Source organism: Anastrepha ludens, chromosome 3 (genome assembly GCF_028408465.1).
Source record: "Anastrepha ludens isolate Willacy chromosome 3, idAnaLude1.1, whole genome shotgun sequence".
NCBI lineage: Eukaryota > Metazoa > Arthropoda > Insecta > Diptera > Tephritidae > Anastrepha > Anastrepha ludens.
Window position 1 is genome coordinate 84,018,056 of NC_071499.1, and position 21,572 is coordinate 84,039,627.

General features: G+C 34.4%; 1 protein-coding gene across 2 annotated transcripts in view; it reads left to right on the forward strand.

Annotated features, from left to right (window-relative positions):
- Positions 1–18,493, forward strand: part of LOC128858306 (rho-associated protein kinase 1) — a 73,490-nt gene extending 54,997 nt beyond the window's left edge. For both annotated transcript variants that reach the window (XM_054094469.1, XM_054094468.1), the window contains exon 13: positions 11,088–18,493. In XM_054094469.1, the coding sequence (XP_053950444.1) occupies positions 11,088–11,220 (133 nt within the window). In that variant the 3' untranslated portion in view covers positions 11,221–18,493. The remainder of the gene's footprint in view (positions 1–11,087) is intronic.
- The last annotated feature ends 3,079 nt before the right edge of the window (positions 18,494–21,572 follow it).

The window sequence follows — 21,572 nt, forward strand, 5'->3', positions numbered from 1 at the left end:
AATATCATATTGCTCGCACGATAGACTGCTATTATTTACTTATCGTCTCAACACTAAATTTTTGATGTTTCAAATGTTCAATGGTTAATTGCTATGAAGTTACCAATCGAGACAGCAATTGAATGAAGTTGGAATTCAATATTTTAATATAATATTTTAATTCATATATTACCAACATCTGTGAAGCTATGGGCTAGCATTTTGCATGTTTGAAAACCACTTGATATTTTTTGTGACGCAGCATTTTTGATAATTTTAGTTTCCCAGAATGTGCATTTCGCTTCTTTGTCAAAAAAAGATTCTCGCAGAATACCGGTGTTCTTCTTTCCTTTTCATCGTATAAATGCTTTCAAACAATCAAGAGCGCAGGCACAACCTACTAGCAGAGAACCTTTATGTATTCATTCATAATTCAGCCCCTTACTCTTAACTTTTGGTGAGAAATGTGTCTGCTGTGATTAGTTTTCGCGAAACGAGTACCCCTCGAAATTCCATACGATCCTGTCATTGAGACTTCTCTATACATTAACGTTATCTGGTACTAGCTTACTTGAAGAAATTTTCAAAATGACGATGACATAACATGGCAATAGGTTTGTTCATGTAACTTAAGGGGTAACACCACTGTACACGCGTAAACTAAACACGATTTTTAAAGAATTTTTTTTTGTATAGAAGGAAAGGGAAAACAATCACTCTGATTTGGGAAGTTATTACTTATATACTAAAATACAAAACTACAAAGTTTGATCGAAATATTTTACAAAATGGCGGCATTGGAGACATTTGTGTAATGTGATTTCTCTTGAAGGAGCTCCGCGGCACGCAGCACAGAGGGTGCAAATCTTAATCTGGAACAAAGAAACATTTTTTTTCTTAATCTAGATAAGAATAGCTAGAGAAACACGTAGGGGATTTAAAAAATATTTATTTTTGTGGAATTAGCAAGCATTTGAAGGAAAAAACTCTATTTTGGACGAAAAAAGCGACACTTAAATAATTATAACAATCGTTCAAATTAATCTATCGAAAATCCCCTACGCTCTTCTCTTTAGAAGGTTATTATACAGACGTAGTGAAAAACCTGATTAAAAATATTTAAAATTGTTTGAGTTATGCTGCGTGCCAATTTCAGAAAACGTGTTTTGAGAAAAACGCGTTTAAAGTTTGGAAATTTGGAGAAGTCGTTAGGTAGCAGTCACTAACGCTTGGTTAAAAGCTTAAAATATTTATGAAATAAACTTCGGTAACGTATAAAACTTTTTGTTCTGTATTTTAAAAGGTTCAAAGAATTTTTTAAGCTTATAAAAAAAATCAATTTTTTGAAATTTCTACAGTGGTGTTACCCCTTAATTTCCGAGAATTCGCTCTCAAAGAGAAAAAAAATACATAAACGCAAAACCAGCAACAAAAAAAAAAAGAAAAAAATTCAATTGAGCTACTTCGTAGTTTTCGATTTGTATTTCGGAAAATGCAGCAACTGTAACTGGAGGCTGTAGTTCCGAGTTACATACCTTTATATCATTGACCGATTCCTTGCCATCGCATTCAATCAAATTTGACATTTGTTATAAAATGAATAATTGAGTGTCGAGATGTTGAGATGTTGAGTAAATGGCACGCATCTGATATTCGCTCGTAGTATTGCTACTATGTATATGTCTGCCACGGGAACGTTTTATCAACCACAACAACAATGCAGTTATCAATAGATAGTTATAACATAGCGAATTATGGATTTACAGGTGCTACAGTCACAGTTTTGCTTTGATCGTAGACCAAATGAGTTATACTTATAAAGTGAAAATTCGATCATTAACAAACACGAATGCAGGTCATTGACAATTTTCAATTACATCTTATAATCAAAACTATCAATTCAGATTTGTTATATTATATCGAGGCTTTACTGTATATTAAAAATATTTCAAAACATTCAATTTATTGATTTTTATGATGAAATTAAAAGTAAAAATCTTTGTTCGTTCCTACTCATCTCGCATTTATATTCGACCAATCCCTTAACGCAATAACTACGTGGATTACGTCACTAGAAAAGTTGTCGCCAGACTTACAATTCAAAAAGTTGCCAAATAAGTTGGGACACCGCCTCAGTCCAAAATAATGAGTTTTGTTTTTGAATCGAAAATAGTGATTTTTTTTTGGAAATGAAGACTTGGCAGCATGAGCCCCACTGCTGCACCGCATATTTTACATGATGGAACTAGTTTTCGCATTAATTTCGTATGCTTTAACTTTGAGTCGAGTATTATTGCCGCATAGTGGAGCAAAATTTTTCATAGCCGCTTAATTTTAACATAACTGACAAACAAGTTGTTTGAACCGCAAATAGTTGTCGAATGTACAGTACTTGCTAGCTTTCACATTTAAAAAATATAAGTACTTTTATTTATTACCACTTCCAAAGAAGGCTTAATAATAACTGATTGGGTTTCTTCAATAAAATTCAAGTATTATATCAATTCCAATCATGCATATGTGTATGTATGTATGTATATGTTAACATATCTTTCCGCTCGATTTTGCAAGGCCCATTTTCCACATTTTGTGTATATTTGCCTAAACGAAGTTAGCTTTTCCATTAACATATTCCATACATTTAAACTGAGGAGAATATTCGATAATTCCATACTAATGTTACTTATAATATTAATAATTATAAAAACAAAATACATACATACGAATAAGTATTATATACATACAAGCGTACATATTCGAGAGCGCTTTTTGGGAATAAGTTGTTAAGATTTAGTTACATTACATGTAATTTATTTAAATTTATTGTTTCTTGCTTAATTTAAGTTGCTAAATCGTGTATTAACAAAGATTAATGTAATTAAGGGTAAAGTCAAAACTACAAAAAAAAAAACAAAAAAAAAAAAATTATTAAAAAGTTGTAAAATCTTAAAATTCGTACTTTTAAGCGATAAAATTAAACTGAATTCCAGCAAATAGTACTTTATTTTTTTGTTTTGTTTTTGTTTTAGTAAATGCATTATTCAATACTTGAAAGCAATACGATAAACCTAACAAAACATTCTGAAAAAAAATAATAATAAAAATATTGAAACGGTAAAGTTCAATAGTACTGACTTTTGAAACAAATTGAAGCAGCTAAGTGATCCCAAACTGACGCCAAGCAGCTTCCCAAAGCATTACTGCCAACAGCAAATAGTACAACAAGGCAATGTATAGTAAGTTGCTGTTAATGAAATAAATATTTAAATATACAAACATATAATATTCATCACATGACCGACAATAATATATTTTGCCTTTCTCTTTGGCTTAAAAATGATCTTTAAAAACTTAATTATGCCTGTTTTCAATACAAATCTGGAATGTATTGTATTTATTTTGCTTTGAAGCACGTTGGCTATTTTGAAAATCTAATTTGCTGTTGCGTTATTCGCCTTGCTTAGAATTTTTTTATACATTTATACGGAATATTTTTGTTTCTTTTTTCTATGAAATTTGCAAAACAAAAAAATTATAATGCAAACTTTGGTTCTTTATAAGTTCATATTTCACACAGATACATGCGTACATATTTTTTTCAGTTAATTTAAAAGTACAATATATAAAAAGAAAAAACAAAAATGTGAAAAAATAAAAAAATACTTTGTAAAAATATTAAATGCTTAGTTTCGTTTTTTTCAGTTGCACATTGTATGTACATTGGGATGACTCACCAAAAAAAGTTGCGGTTTTCCATTGGAATTATTATACATATATATATATACATTTATTTATTTATTTATTTCTATATATTTATTATATTAATATTGTTTTCTTTTCTCGAAAAAGTACCACCTTTCATATTTCACAAGCGAGCGGACACCTCCCATAAGTGGCCTTTTTTTCAGTACCATAAATTCTTAAGAATTAAAAAAAAAATTTCTCTTGAGTGGACAACCCTCCGATAACACATTAACCCTCCAATGGCATATTATTTTTACATTTCTCTCATAAGCGCACAAATTTTGCAGTCTCTTAAGTGCCCGCACAAGAGAGAGTAAAAAAGTGCAGTATAAAAGTCATTCGATAAAATTCGAACTTCAGTAACTTTAGGCATCTTAAATTTGTTGTATAAAATGTAAAGTAGACCGGCGATATTCATATTGCATCCTTTCAAATTTGATCCAATTTGGGCACTGTGTACGCTCTGAGATATTTAACATTTCTTTTAAAATTTAAGAGCCATCGTCCTATAAAATGCAATATGGGAATCCTTTCCGATGGATTGGGATGGGTAATAAATGCCTGGTGCGAGTATAGCAGTTTGAGAAAAGAAAAAGAAAATTCGCTAGCGCTGACGCAGGGCGGACTCAATGCGGCATTAATGCGGAAAAAGAAAACTCCTTAAGATTTACACGAGCTGGACCAATTTGAAAATATTTGCATAAATAAAATCAGTTTTGAAGCAACTGTTTCCCAAAAAAATCACATCAGAACTTAAGCTTAAATGATCTGCATAGAATAATGCGATTTTTTACGCTAATTTTTACTTTTTATGGAATATAGGCTTAAGAAAAGTTTAGTCAAAAATTGAACGCTTTAGACTTCTGAGGTATCATTGGAAAGGTATTTTCTCACCCTTTTTACTACCACATTGGAAAATTAACCCGTTCACGTCCCAATTATGGGCATATTATTTTGCAATTATATTCATAAAATTTAAAACATTTTTATGCATGCCTTTTAGCTTAAATTCTTATGCAATCTGAGGTGCTTTATTGTGCTTTGTTTGTTTTTGCATCAATGAGTGGATTGAGAACAGTACCGATTGTTTTTTATGATAGGGTGATGCACCCTTACGTACAAATATAGTAAACCGTTTTTCAGTAAGAGCGCTTCAACTTTTTTTTTTGAATAAAACACAAACGGTTTGATTTTTTTAACTAATTTGTTTTTTATTATCGAGTTTGAACATATACCTTTAAGTATGAAATTCGATTTCTTTTGCATGACCACCGCGTGCACGTTTTACGAAGTCCAATCGTTGAACCCAATTTTCGACCACTCTTTTGCATAAATCCGCCGAAATTCCAGCAATTTCGCGTTCAATATTGGCTCTGAGCTCACAAATCGTCGCCGGCTTGTTACTGTAGACCAATGACTTCACATAACCCCAAAGAAAATAGTCTAGAGGCGTCAAATCACACGAGCGCGGCGGCCATTCGACCGGTCCATTTCTGGAAATAATGCGCTCATCGAACTTACTCTTCAACAAATCAATTGTAGCGTGTGCTGTGTGGCTTGTGGCCCCGTCCTGTTGAAACCACATGTCGTCTAAGTCCATACCATTCAATTGCGGCCAAAAATAATCGTTTATCATGTCGCGGTATCGATTTCCATTCACAGTAACGTGGCGATCGTTCTCGTCAATGAAGAAATATGGGCCAATTACGCCGCCGGCATGTAAACCGCACCAAACAGTGATTTTTTCGGGATGCAACGGTGCCTCATGAATCACGTGTGGATTGCTTTCTGCCCAGTAACGCATATTTTGCTTGTTGACAAAGCCATTGAGCCAAAAGTGAGCTTCATCACTGAAGATGATTTTTTGGAATTATTTGGATTTAAAGTAGCAGCAACAGAACGATTATTTTCATAAAAATTTGCACGATTTGCAATCGTTGCTCAAGTGTGTAGCGTTCCATGATGAAATGTATACTAATGAAGTTTACAAATGACAAGCGAAAAATAAAAAATATTGCGTCGTTCGCCCTCCCTATCGGAAAAAAGTTGAAGCGCACCTATTGAAAAACGCCTTATATATATGTATTTAGTTTCTTGTTAGTTGTGAATGTTTTTATCAGTCATTTCATTGAAAAGAGCTACTCACAAGGCGCTGTAAAATGCATTTAATTTCTGATGTATATTATATGAAAAAAATATTATCTGAGGATATTTGATATATTTAATATATGTATTACGAATGAATGGCAAACCTCCGATTGTATTTCTGCTATGAGGTTAGGTTAGGTTAGGTTAGTATGGTTGCCCAGGGAGTGGGCACACTTGGACGAAGAAAGGTTCGTCCTTTGTGGTACCATTGTCAAGGAAGTGAGGAGAGGGGAAGGACCGATGAGGTGCAGGGAGAGGGCGGGGAGAGGTGGTGATGGGAAGGTTAGGAGCGTGCGGATTATGAACGATGACTATGTTTGCGTCAACCGCTTAATGCTGCTGATGAAACTCATCAGATTTTTAATGTCAGCGCCAGCTATATCAGCAGGCGTGGCAAAGAAGTAAGAGCCAAGATGCCTGAATCTTAGCCCGGCCAGGGCAGGGCAGCTAAGGAGAAGGTGCTGAGATGATTCCACCTCATCCTCCATACATCCAGCACAGAAAGGACTCGAGGTGATTCCAAGTCTCACAGCATGCATTCCTCGCGCATTGTGTCCTGTGAGAGAACCTACTAGATTGGAGAGCTGATATTTTGTCAGCCTCAGAAGCTCACCCGAGCGCCTTCGGTCCACACGTGGCCAGAAGGATTTCGCGACTTTGCACGTTTGTGCATTTGCCCAGCGCTCGCTGAGTTTGCGCGATGCCCATCTTTCCAGGAGCAGACCGCAGGTAGTCAGTGGGATTCCAATTTTCTCCCTCCGCGGGGAAATCACCTCACATGTCCCTTGTCGTTCTGCTATGAAAAAGCTCCTCATAAAAATATCTGCCGTTCGGAGTCGGCTTGAAACTGTAGGTCTCTCCACATGTGGAACAACTTCAAGACGTATGCCATAAATGAGAGGTGGAGCTCAGCCAAACACTCAAAAAGGGTGTAAGCGCCAATCATACATATCTATATAATAAAGAATTGGCTTTTATCTACAACTTCTGTTTTTTGAGGTTTATCGTAAAATGATTCATATAAAACTGAAAACAAACCTATGCCATTTTATTGAGTATTAAACCCTTCATCTACCCCTTCTACGGAATGTGTCTTAACATCTGTCAAATTTTTGTTTTGACTTTGTCACGTTTCCTCATATGAGTAATTTACTGTCTTAACATTTTATTTTCAAAATGGTGAAATGAAAATTGAGTTGTCAAACTAAGAAATGACAGGTGATGTTAGGGCAGTGATGATAGGAAATTCTGTAGGAGAGATATGTTTGACCAGAGATTTTTTAACATAATCTATAGAAGGTAAGGCAAGGTATGAAGTAAGGGGTAAAACGGCATGCAAAATAGACAGTAACGAATTTTTTTTTCTGACGAAACTATTAGATGTAGAACTTTTAACATATCACAAAATTTGCAATGGCTACTGGTACATGGCTTCACGTGAGGCAAGTTTTCCAGAACACTCATTCATGAAAGGCGTAATAGGAATCGTAATTTTTGTTTGAAACAAGTAATACAAGATACTATGTTAAATTTTGATAAGTTATCTACAGAGCAATGCCAATCGTTTTGAGTAACGTGGTTCCGAGAAAGAAGATAAAAACCACTAATTAATTACAGAAGCGGTTTTTCAAAATAGTATTCTGCATTCTCAACATTTCTAAATAAAGTGGGCTACATCGGTGCAACGAATATCCAGAATTTCAAGCAAACATCCTATTGCGCTATTGAAAGTGTATTCATTTTACATATGCGACTTTATATGCTACTGTCCCAAATGCAAGCGCCAATTGCAGATTTTTAGAGAATTACACCTTGGTCAAAAAGTTCCCGCAATATATTTAGAAAATTCAAAATACAAGAATATTCCTCAAAAGTGATATTATCGTGTTCAAAGTGCTCAACATCAACTGCAACACTCTTTGACCAAGCTCTCGACAGCGTTTGATCCAGCTATCGAAACATTTATAGAACTCTATTCTCGGTATAGCCATCAGAGCCGTCTTCGATTTTTCCATTACCTACTTTCGACTGTTAAAACGGGTTCCCTATAGTGGTTATTTGACTCGATCAAAACATAAACAAAAGCAGAAGCCATATGAGGGGAATTGGATAGTATTCGTTTCGTTCTTGGTCAAAAATTCACGGTTAATGATGGCAGTGTGCGATGGTGCGTCATCATGATGCAAAATCCACGAGTTGTTTTCCCACAAATCTCATAATGTCCAAATAAAAGTCTGTACTAACTATTTTACATTCTGGTAAAAATTCCTTGTAATCCATAAAAATCGTCAGCACAGCTTTCTTTTTCGACTGAAAACGACGAGGTTTTTTAGTCTTGGTTCATTCGCAGCTCTCCACTCTTTGATAATTAAGGAAAATGAAGAGCACACAAAACCAGAATTGTACAAAATTGATGTTGCGAAAACTTTTCGAGGAAAAATGTCGACGTGTTCTCCAGACTTAAACCTACACGATTTTAGCAATTGGATTCATATGCTTAGGACACTTGGGCACTTAATTAACATACCTTTGGATAGTTTCAAAAATGTATGGCTAAAAATTTGGAACAAAACACTGAATGAAGCCGTCCTATTACCGAAATAAAGCTGTTTTTACCGTTATTTTAAAAAAGGTGCAATAAGTAGGTATTATTTACACGCTGTACTTTCGGTGGCTGAGTTGACGTGGATGATTCTTACTATGATAAATGTAATTCGTTGATGAATGTACCCCGATAAACTTATGATTTCAGCTGAACTAAGCACTACCTGCTGTGCTTTTAAAAATTATGAACGAATGATATTGCCGGCTCTTTCCAGATTTGATCCTTACTGTAAATATAAGGTTTACAATTATAGAACAAGTTTTCTTCTAACAGCCGTAACCGCTCAGCAAGCAATGCCCATCCTCTGAGTGATTTTCTGAAAAAGCTTATAAAAACCGTCTGCCGTTCGGAGCCAGCATGAAACTATAGATTCCTCCGTTGGTAGACATCATCTAAATGCACATCAAAAATTGCGGGAGAAGCACTGTCGAATGTCAAACAAATTTTATAAAAACTGTTTGTATACGCTTAACTATTTGTTTATGTGAGTGTCTCGGAAGAGCCGCTATATAAAAACAGCGTACTCTAAACGGACCTTAACAAATGCTACAGGCAACTTTTTGAGAATGTAAGGGCCTGACAAATGTGTACAATTACGCCGGGCAAAGGCTAACATAGCGTATGCATTCGGAATTAAGAAACCTATATATTATATAATCGAGAATATGGGTGTTCCAAGAAGCGCTTAATCCAACAAAAGTTGCTCGCGGAAGTAGCACCTCAAAGCAAATGGTCACTGGTTTTTCTCGAAAAATCTGATCATGTCGCAAATGTACCACCAGATAAACTTAAAACAATCAATTTTGAGTGGTACATAACCATTTGTTTGCCAGAAGTTTTCTGAGATTTAAGGAAAATAAACCACCGAATATGAATCATCCTTCATCAAGCCAATGCGAGCTCTCACGTACCGGCTTACACAAGAAATTTGTGAGCCCTCAGAAGATCGAATTAATTTTTTTTGGTATATATACAGTCTGTGTCAGAAAAAAGGAACCGCGATAATTCATGAAGTATAAAAGATATATATTTAAAAATTTTTTTACATGAAAGTATGTACAAAACTATGAGTCGCAATTACTGAATAAGCCGTGTAGTCTCCATCGTTGGAGTATATCCTGGCATCTTCTCGGCATGCTTTGAACCAGTTTTTCTGCGTAGCTCGTCGACAAAGAGGACCAGATTTTGGGATCTTGACGCACGAGTTGCTTTAAGTCATGGATTGGCCTTCCGGCAAGATGCGTTTTCATAGCTGTCCACACATTTTCAATGAGGTTGACGTTTGGGGACTGGGAAGGCCAGTCCAATATGTGACACCATTTTCTTGTTCGGTTTCTCAATGTGTTTTTCTGAGAGCAGTGGTTTTGATGATGTGAGACGGTAGGATATATTCGCCTCCTTCAGTCGACGTGCGATGGTATTGATGCTCACATCTATTCCCTTTTTAGCAAGAACTGATCGAACTTGGCGTAGTCACAAAGAAGGGTCTCGCTTAAAAAGTTGGACGATCACTTTATCCTGCTTTTTTGGTTATCACTCGCTTCAAGCTGCGCTCGGAAAAGCCATCAACATTTTTGTACACCTTATACCGCTGATCCTACATCACAACAAACTTTTTTTATTTTTTAATCACTCTTGCAGCCGCAGCGTAAGATAATTTCGGCCTTTTCGAATGCGTGCAAAAAAAAATACCGCCTCGAAACGCTTCGCGTACTTCTCACTCACTTTCTGTTTGGTGGCGCTTACGGGAAAGTTTCGAACGACACTAACCTGAGTTAGCACTGGCGTCGTACCCCTTGAGTAGGACTATTATGCAGCAAAAAGCAGCACGAAATATATCTTGAAGTTACAAGAAAAAAACCGGTTATTTTCTTCTGACACAGATTGTAGAATGCGAAGTCAACGTTTTTCAATGCTTGAAGACACTGTAGGCACTTAAAGGTTAAACAGCTCGTTTTGGAGGTATCCACTTCTGAGTGGCAAAAGTGCTTAGAAAATTAGTTCGAGCGAATGCAGAAATATATTGACTTTCAAGGAGAATGTTTTGCAAAATAATAAACTGATTTTCATTATTATTTTATTGTGTTTTCATTACTTGGCGCAATCTATAAAAGGCAATTCTCGCATTACTTAATTTTATTTTTATTTCACGATTGTTTTTCTGTTTGTTGGTGAACTTAGTGTACCTCGGTCTTAGATTTCTCTCAATTGATATTTTGTTTGTGCTTTTGATATTTGTATGGAATACCAAAAAATATCAGCTGTGACTGAAATGGTAATTATGGCAAACAATTTATAATTATAATAAAAATAGTAATTTTATGCTTGTTAGAATTATTAACTGTAAATATAATACTAAAATATGATTTACTCACCGATAACAGTTACTCAACCTGCATTTAAAAAAAAGTTTATAAAATTTCATAATTAAAAATGTAACGCAGCGCTTTGTGAATAACCTCTTGGCTTGTAAAATTTTTTTATTCTAGTTTGTGTCCGTACATTCGCTACTTCTTCAAACAAAAATATTAAAATTTTTCATCAAAGTATTATACTCTACTCATAAACTGTTTTACTTATATATTTTTCCATTCCTGTGTATATTTTAAAGTCGACTGAAATGGCAATCATCAACAACATCGCAACAATCACAACGACAATCTTCGCCGCCTACACCACCACCAAAACCCTTGTCATTGCAACGCCAAAAATCGCAACCGCCAATATTTTACAATAACAAATAAAATTACTGATTGAATGGCTTAGCAAATTGGAGCAACAGCAGCGGCAGCAACAACGACAGCAACAATTAATAAGACTATCAAATCGCCTGCGTAACAGTTTCATAAAAAGGTTTCGTTCAGCTACACGCTACGATTAGAGTACGCAGTGAATATGAACTTTTAATTACTAAAATTACAAAAAAAAAAAAGAAATAGTTTAAGCGAAAAATAATGACCACAAACAACTCGCTAAAATACTTAACTAAGTTTGCGCACATTAGACAGATTACTTTTAGTTATAAGACCTTCGGTGCACTTGTTTTAGGCTGTTAGATCTGTTAGTCTATAATGGCAATGTTTAAGTTTTTGTACTTAGTTATTTAATATGTAGTTATATTGAAAATATAGTATACGAGGGTCGATCAATAAGTACACATGCCAATGACAGGTGGCCGTTGCTGAGGGATATTGGCATTACCGTCGTCTACTTTTATCTGGCGAAGGTCATTCAGGAATCTTGCTTCAAAAAAATGGAAAAATGTTTGATGCTTCAGACCACTAAAGGCCGGACTGACAGACAGATGTGATTATCAAAGACATAACGGAAGAGATCTATGACAGAAATGATTTAGAGGGATGATTTTCGCCAAACTAAAGGACATGAAGTAGCAAAGGCGGTATAAATATTTCAAACGATGAGTTAATTGTGAAAAGTGTGCTGATCTGATGCGAGTTTCATGGCGAGCAAACTTTCGAAAATGGCTAACTCCTTCGAATTTGGACTACTTTAAACGATTTTCGTATGATCTTACGTTGTGTCATTAGAGTTAAAGAAACCTAGATACATTACTCGAAGACGGAGATCAAACGACAATGCTACGAAAAAAGCAAGAATGCTTGCATCCGCCGGCAATGAAATGCGAACGATTTTTAAGATTCAAAAGAAATGATCTACGCAGTCTTTTAGCTGAAAGCAAATAAGAATCACTTGGTAGTGCTATCGAGAATTATAAAAAAGTTAGAGAGACCGGGCTGCGATGAGGACAACTTTTAAGAATTCGAAAGGAATAATCAAAGTAGGCTTTTTTAGCGATAAAACAACGAATTTTTGTACTGTAAATAAGTGATCAACTTGAAAAATTCCTGAAAATAAAGTGAAAAAAGTACAAGTATTACTTACGCCATAACTACCCAGATGTACTAAACCAATTGAATTAAAAATTTAAGGAGACCGGGTTCCAAGTGGCTAAGCACCTTCAGCCGAAAGGCAAAGGTGGTTGTATCGACTGGAAAGGAAAGGCGACGAATTATTGGAATTCAAAAGGCGTGATAAAAAAGAAAGAAGTACCACTCAAGACGTATAAGACAGATTCGGTAGAGAAATTGACGGTGACAAGCAAATTATTGGGATTGCGACTAAATTGCTCAAACTACGCTATGAATTGGTGCTACATCAATCACACACGTTCGAACACACGAATTCTTTTTCCCATATTGTATAATGAAAACATTATTCAGGAGAAAAAAATGACAAAGAAACCTATTTTGAAAGCTTTGACATGTCGTATTTTAGAAGCGATTAAAGAAATTTCAGTAACGTGAAAAAAATGTATAGAGTCAACATCACTGAGAAAAATTCCAAACAATTAAAAAAAAAATTTGTTTTCAACAATACAGCTGGCACTTTTTGATCGGCCCTTGTGCCGTTATAGTTTGTAAGAGAGAGTCTTGTGTGCCAAGTAGAGGAATTTAAAAGATTTACTAAGTAAAAATGATTTTTAATATTTGTAAATATTATATTTGTATTTGGAACTGTATAATGTAAACTCCGTTAATATCACATAATTGTATTGAAAAGAAATTATAGTCTATTTCCACCAAGACCTATTATGTTTCAGAAATGTCAAACGCTGCCATCACAAAATTATAGTTAGTATGAAATAGCTGATTTTTTGTTTACATTTTGCATTTGTAGACAGCAGCTAGTCAAAAGAGCTGTATGTCTGTTTTATGTAAAAATATCACCTGCCGGTTGCATTTGTATACAATGTGGCGCAAAATTAATCATCCAATTTTGTTTTTGAACATCTTTTGTATTCAACAAAAAAATTATTTTGAGTGATGAGACAAGTGCTCCACTGTTTGTCTGAATATAGCAGCTGTCTACGTCACAAGTGTGAAATGTGATTGACGTACGACGTCATTTGAAAAATGTATAAATCTTTCGCTAGGGTGATTAATTTTGCACCACCTTGTAGTTTCATTTTTTGCATTTGTTGTTTCTACAATAGAAAATGGGAGTGTTGGCTGTATTCATTACATAAAATACGTATACGTACTTGCATATACCTACTTATATATACGCTAAAGCTACAGCAAAAGTAAATCCGAAATGCTCCACAAATTCTCTGTACTAAAATTCAATCACACGCAATTTATTTTATAATTTTTATTTATTTATTTACTTAAAATATATTTAAAAATAGTTATCACAAAATCATGGTAACATGCAACAGAGACTATCGGCCTGTATGTATCTAATGATATTTCTTTTGTTTGTACAATTAAGGCTCTGGCAGCGCCTGAAAGTATCTTGTAAAAAAATGCTTACATTTGTAATATGACTATCACTGTTAGCATAACTTACCTGTTAGGCCAGTAAAGTTGAGCCTACCTTTGTTCTGTACTTTACAAGCTTTGATGCAACGAATATTGTACAAGAATTTGTGCATTTAAAAGTGATGATTAATTATAGTTAAGCGTAAGCTGTGGTTAAGGCACGGTGGAAATAGACGTACTGCTCTATTCTGTGGCAGGACATTTGCTTTTTTTTGTTAAGGGAAAGGAAGGATTTTCTTAGGCCACTAAAATGATTTTACCGATGCTGAATAGAGCTGCCAATTTTATTATCCAATATAGGCGTATAAACTTAAGACATTTGCAGAAAAAAAATTCAAAAATTTCTCAAAATATGCCCAAATAAAATTTGCATACTAGGAAAAATAAGTGAATTTTAATTTGCACACTTAAGGATAAACATTTTTTGTTTATATTGAGTTCCATGTATTGATAAACTTGCCTAACATACAAATTTATATGTACAATGCATAAAAATGAGTTCACAATGATAGCAACGCGAAGTATTACAAAGTTTTGGATTATTATTAGTATTTCTTCTTTTTATTATGAAAATGGAGTTTTTACTACACCAAAAAGCACTTAATTTAAAGTCTCCAAATTTGCTTAAACTCGATCAATTTTTATTAAAATTTCAAACTTTTTAATACAAATTTTTAGTAAAATTTGAGCATACAGTTTTATAGCCCATTGAATTTTGATATAATAAAGTGACTCACACTTTAACCCTCCGTGGACATCTTTTTGAAAACTTTCAGTTGGTCACTCGGGTCTGGTCTTTTCTCGTCCTGTTCGAGGATCATTTTTAAAAAGTTATATCCATAAATCGATAAAAAATTTAATTTGAGGAAGCTGCATGGAAGCTCAAGTCGTTAGCTATAATAGAAATATGTTAAGTCCATGTCCAAAGTCGAAAAAGTCTGGCCAGACCCGGGTGTCCAACGGAGGGTTGAAGTAGTTCAGAAAGCGCATTGACTTTTGGGAATTTTTTTTTTTTGCTGGCGGCATTTCTTGCATTTTTTCCAGATGTAAAAAACTTTGAGCAGTCGGTAGAGGGCAGGAAGTTATGAAAAAATCTAAACGAATTTCGAGCCACTTTAAACAATCACAATACTATACCATAGGCTACAAAACTGCATACCCTAAAAATTCTGACTAAACAATTTAAAATTTTTTGGTTTTTTTTTAACTTTGTGCATAGTTTGAAACATTGAGCTATATGGGTTTTGTTCTTGTCTTACTAAATTTTTATAAAAAAGAAGAAAGAGAAGAAATTAAATACAAAATAAATAAATAGTAAAACTTTGCAATATGTTGCGTTATTATTGTGATAATAGCTGTACATAAATACTTACAAAATTACAATAAAAAATTGTATAAATAAATAAAAAGCTTATGACTAACTACTTTATTAATAGTTTGAAAAAACATTCCTAATTAGCCGATAAGCAATGTAAATAATATAATGCATTTATAATAAAAACGTTTAAAGCGAAGAAAATCAAAAAGCAACAAAACAATCAAATTGCGAATGCAAAAAATTTAAGTAAAGTACTTTAAACATTTATGAATTATATTAATGATAGCTTGAAAAATACAATTGAATCGATCAAAAAGCAATACCGACGAATTCGATCCGAATAATAACAAAGTTCGAGCTCTGTGTAAAATAAGCTTAGAATGCCAAAACTTTATTAAAAGTATGAAAGAAAGAAAGACGAATTAATGACAATTTCGGAATAATGTTACGAATAAGCAATTTCAAGTTTATTTAGTCACTAACTTACTCATTTGCTAATTTCAAGGTTAGTTTTTTTCGCACACATTTAGTTCAATTCAGAGGGTGTGCAAGAACGAAGTGAGCGCAGGTGCTAAATATTAAATTTTTAATACTTTATTTTTGGTATCAGATCTGTTCTGCGTGTCGATTCCGTTTGAAAGGCAAATGGATTGATAGTTGCGAGTCGTTAGCGAGTTTTCAGTTTTCCTTTAGATGAAAATAATTTTCTGTCTTGGCGCCGTCAGCTGGAAAAGTTGTGATTAAATCTTCTAAAAAGATTTCTGGATCAGAGTATTGATCTTGTGTAGACAAAACGGTCGTTTACTAGCTTCCATAGGAGTCTTTAGAAATTTAGTGTCAGAGGTGGGTGCGCAATTCAATGTCAAGGGGTCCAAGTACTTTTGACATTGTCGTCAATTCTTTAAAAAATTTCCTTGTTTTTCGGCTTGAGTATAATAAGAAGTAAATTGAAAAAAAAATTAATACAAAATTTTATAAATTTGAAGTTTATTCAATGTTACCTAAGTAAAATGCTCATGAAAAGTTCACTCTTGTGTGCTTATCTTCAGAATTCTTGAAATTAACTCTATAGATTATATTGAATCGAGCTATTTATAAAGAGCTAACTTGAGTTCCATATCATGGATGAACTGGCCTTGAAACGCATTCTTTAAAGTGCAAATAATTCATATATTAGTATGCCTGAGAGTAGAATATTCGTTTGTCAGAGTCTCAGTATAAGCTCAGAGAATCCAGAGGCACTGTATGCTTCGCCTCGATGCCATAAGCATTGTATCAAACCAAAGGCAAAATTTTGCTCAAAGAACCCTTGCATATTTGCTCTCGACTCAATAATTTTTTTATTAAAACCCTTTTTTCGCACTGTCGTTTGTTTACTAATTTCCTAAAAAACGTCTATATTCTGGAGTTGAGTGCAGATTGACGCTAGGCTGTCGAAGAGATTGCAGGATTCGTCGAAATTTTTGTACCGAAGTTTGAATATCCCTAAGCCACCCTCAGTGAAATTTTCATAGAGATAGTTTCCCTTAGAAGAAAATTAGATTCCCAATTACTTCTATCTCCCCTAAAAACAATCTTGTAAAATAATTGCCAAATAGCTCTCCAAAATTCTCGGCCTCTAACTTCTCATATAAGACCAAGTTCTGTTCAAATTTTTGTACCAAATAAATGCCAATTCAACATTTTTATCTCTAAAATACGTAACGATTTTTGATTTTTGGATTTGAATGAAAAACGTCTAGGATAACAAACGTTAAGGGATATTCTGTTTGAATGACAACGGAAAAAATCGTTCTTTCATTTGATACCCATATTTCTGTATGTGATGGGACAAAAATTTGTTAAGATGTATCTACTTTCCTCTTTTTTTGATTCCCAAATTTTCGCACGGTGTTACATTTCAGTGTTGAATTAAAAGTTGCTCTTCTTTTCCTCGAGCATGACTTTGCTGTTCCACTCTTTTTTCGCTTTTCAAGGTGCTTATTGATTATTATAAAAAATAATTAAAAAATAGTTATACAGTATGAGAGAAGATTTTTTCCTTTACTTGTCTCCTAAAATCTTCTCAAACTTCTACTCGCACAAGAAGTTCGCCACCGTCCAACAATCAGTACTTAATTGAGCTATTCTCAGAATGAAGTATCATAGAAACTACTTGATATAACTTTCTTAGACGTTCTCTCACAGTTAGTTAGAGTAATTATATGAATTTATATAGAAAATCGGATACCTTTATGTGAAATGGTAACGGAGATATGATAGGGGTGAAAACACGCCGAAACTTTTCAAGTAAATATAATATACACATGCGTGCTGCAGGCTGAAACTTGACCTACCGTATTGTCGAACGTCTTGATCGGCGAAGTGAATATCAAAGTTGTAGCCAAAAGTGGTTCGAGTGACTTCTGAGTTCTATGTTCAATATCCGCCCTATTCAATATGGAGGCATGGCTTTTGTATGGCTCACTGACTGCAATGCATTTCCTTTGACAGTCAGTTCTACGTATTACATATATTCGGCCAAGAATGGCCACTTGCTCAGTTGTAGCAAAAAATTGATGGCAAATGTTTTAGGCTGTTAGAATGACACCAACAACAGTGAATTTCAAATACATATATGTAAGTCTGCCGATTGAAGGGTTTTGATAAATATACCTATTTCGACTAAATTCTGCGACAAAAATGTACTATTCTTGTTTTTCAGGAAAAATTTCATATGCACGTAAAACTATGGACCTTATATAGGAATACTGCAATCTTTCTCACCAATTTCATAATTTAAGTATCAAAGGACTAAATTAAAAAAAAATATTGCAATTGACTCACTCCATGATATTAATTATTATTAACTCCTATCAACGAAAGAAAGTATAGAATAAAAAAAAGCGATTAGTTTTGAGATAAATATTAGGGACTTTTATACACACACATAAACAATTAGCTGGCATTTGATAAAAATTTATTCAATTTTTTTTTATGTTTATTAAACCACTGACTGGTGGCTATAACATTTTTCGCGCTTCCGTGTTATCTTTTCCGCTTCCCTTCCGTGTTGTCAGTCACTGGAAGATTTATGATAAATATAATAGAAAATCGGTTGTTTTTTAACTGAATGAGAATTATCGATATCAGTAATTACGGTTTCAGAGCTGAGAATGGCAAACTGTGTTGAAATTTCTTTTCAGTAAGGTTTGGCAAGTCAATATGAAATTATTCTATTATTTCTTTCGAAGTGAGGAAGCAACGGCCAGATTTGTTGGAAAAAGTAGTCAAAAATTGGGCACATTCAACTCGTTGTATGGATGTAACTCGTAGCCGCAGCGGACATATGCCAGATATGATATTCAAAAAATAAATGCTATTTGGTATTATCAGGAGGAGTCCTACTCATATCATCACTTTAAGTTCTCAAGCTCTTAAAAAAACACCCGATATATACCTGTTATGTTTTTTACCGGCGAGAACATAAAGAATTTAATGAATGAATGAACCAAATTATTTAGGATTGGGATTCGGATTTGGAATGGTTATCTGCCGAAGAAAAGGACTTTATCCTCAAAAGGACCTTTTGGTCCCTAAACTTGATAAAAAAAATTAATCACAAAATCAAAAATCTTTGCACTTACTTTTACTTGTTTGGTGAGCAAGAAACCTATTAGTTTAAGTGCAAACCTCCAATTATTCTAATTCTAATTTTACTTTTATTTGCATTCCCATTTTTGTACGCTAATCCTATAACTTTCTTTGTTGGTTATAGTTGAAATATCTCACAAGATAAGCAAACATTAAAGAAGTTATTCCTGAATATATCCTCTTCGATTTGACATCCATATTAATGTCATAGAGTGAGAAAGAGTATGTAAATCAATTTTTTGGAAATTTGGTTCTCTATAACAGGAAAGTGCTTTAAAATTTTAAAATAATGCTAAAATAACTGAGTATGCGGCGCGCGGATGGCACCCTGATCCTATGCCAAATTCATTACACGAGTGTCGAAACCTAATCCATCAGGGAATGCCACTCGTATGATACCAGGGCTTCCCTATCCACCACCTGGGATGCGCCTAATGAGAGATCAGACAACTTCTCACGGGAACCCGAGTGCAGTACAATGGACTGAATTGTGTCTGAGTGCTGTATTTGTTAGTCTGTCCCACAAAAACCAAAAAAAAAGAGTATGCAAAATCTAATATTTCGCGCGCATATGAAATTCTCCTTTCGCTCGGTGTTATATATTTTTTCATACTTTTACTCGCTCTCTTGATTTGATCAAATGACGATATACTTAAACTATAAACCATATAAATATATTGTAAACTATGTATATTTAAATCAGTAATAAATCCTTAAGCATGTAGAGTTAATTTAAAAGTCATAGCAGCTGTGAGCATATCAACTATTTTAGTAATTAATTACACAAGTAAGCATTATGCTTTGTTATAAGAACTTATTATGTACATACAAATACGTATACGTATATTTACGAGTACTTAAGGGAATACTCTAGTTTGTAAACGAACACAACTGGTAAGCGAAACGCCTTAATTACATACATATTTGCATATATTTGCATATTATTAAAACTACTCAAAAGCGTAGCGTATTAGTAGATTCACCATACTGGATGTATGAAATTATAAACTAGACACTTTTGCAATATCGTATTTGTAATTAGACGTTATTTTTTATTGTATTAACTTAGTTAGAACGAACGTTTATATGAAAATGTATACAATTTAGGAGTGCAATAAACTACGTACGATTTTGTAATAAATTAATAATGGTTCTTTTCATTTGATTGCTGGGTTGTACGCTTTGTTTTTTAGAGGCATAGATTTTTTACAAACATTTTTGTGAAACAGCCAATATGTTGGGCCTTTTTAGTTACCAAATTTTGTGTCATATAAATAAGTGGCGCTTACACTTAACGCACGATTTATTCACGACCAAGTATTATCGCGGAAGAGTTCATCCTGATCGCTAATCCTATTGCTAATCACCTTTATGAGGTATTGCATCCTTTTTTGGTGTTCGGCCGAGCTCCTCCTCCTATTTGTGGCGTTCGTCTTGCTGCTGTTCCACAAATGGGGGGACCTATAGTTTTAAGCCGATTCCGAACGGCAGATATTTGGACAACAGATTCAAATGGTCACGCAACAAGTCATTCGGCTACGGCGGTGTCCGGGACATTTAGTGTTTATATATAATTTTAAGATTATGGCCACCTGACCTTGCTCAATGAATTGCCGGCCTTATTTCGCAAATTACTCCTCTTGACAAAAGAGTCGATTTGCTTGACTGACTTAGACGACCCATTGACAAGCGATTTATCTCATTTCAATTATTATCACAATTCGTTCAACAAAAGTGAGACCCAATAAAGTAAGCTGTTGCACCATATCGTTGGAACCACAAAATACATACATCCTGCATCCATCAAACAAACAGTCAGCACTAGGTCCAGCGGTTCGCGTTCACGTCGTGTGGGTAGTTCCTCTACTACGGAGTGTTCGGTGGTAGAATTAAGAAATAGAAGTTGAATTAAAAAATAATTTTTAATGATAAAGAAATTACTAAAGATATAGAAGATAAGTACGAATTCTATTTTTATTTATTATTTCCTCTAAATGTTGAATGTTACGTCGGATACAATCTTGTCCTCGCTACTCTGCGTCACTCCCACGAGAGGTGATATCGGAATGCAATTAACCGCGCGAACGATATTTTCCTTCATTGCTGAGAGGGGCACTGCGTTTGTTTCATAGGCCTTACTTTTGAGATACCCCTACAAAAAAAGCCCATAGGGGTAAGATCGAACTGGGTGGCCGGGATATGTCAATGAAACTGTTTGTTAGGGAAGAAATCTCGCAGCATTGCCGTGGTCTTTTCGGCCGTGTGTGGTGTAGCACCATCTTGCTGAAACCCCGTGTGCCGGAAGGAAGGATGTGTTCTTATTATCAACAGAGAATAATCATGCAATATGCGACGATAAGAGACATCGTCTGCAGGAATTGCTTGCCTTCCGCGATTTTCAAAAAAATATAGTCCAACTATTGGACTGCTTGAAAATTTGGGAATATGATGTGGCTGTTGATGTTTCTATAGTGGGTGACCAATAGGTTACCAATGACGGCAATTTTTCTTATTTACACTCCCATTTAAATGAAAATGGACTTCATCACTCCGAAAAATAGTGTTTATCATACGAAATTGCTCCAATATTGTCTCGCAGAAATTTGTACAAATTGTAATCGATAATCTTAAATGCATCCACAATTTTATTTTTGACGTGGTGAAAGCTAAGATCCTTCCTTAATATTTCATGTACAATAGTTTTCGGAAGCCCCTCTTGCGCATGGACTGACGAGGATTATCGTGCAAACAAGTTCAATATTTGCCTTGAAATAACTTGCCTTGAAAAATGCTTCGATTGCAA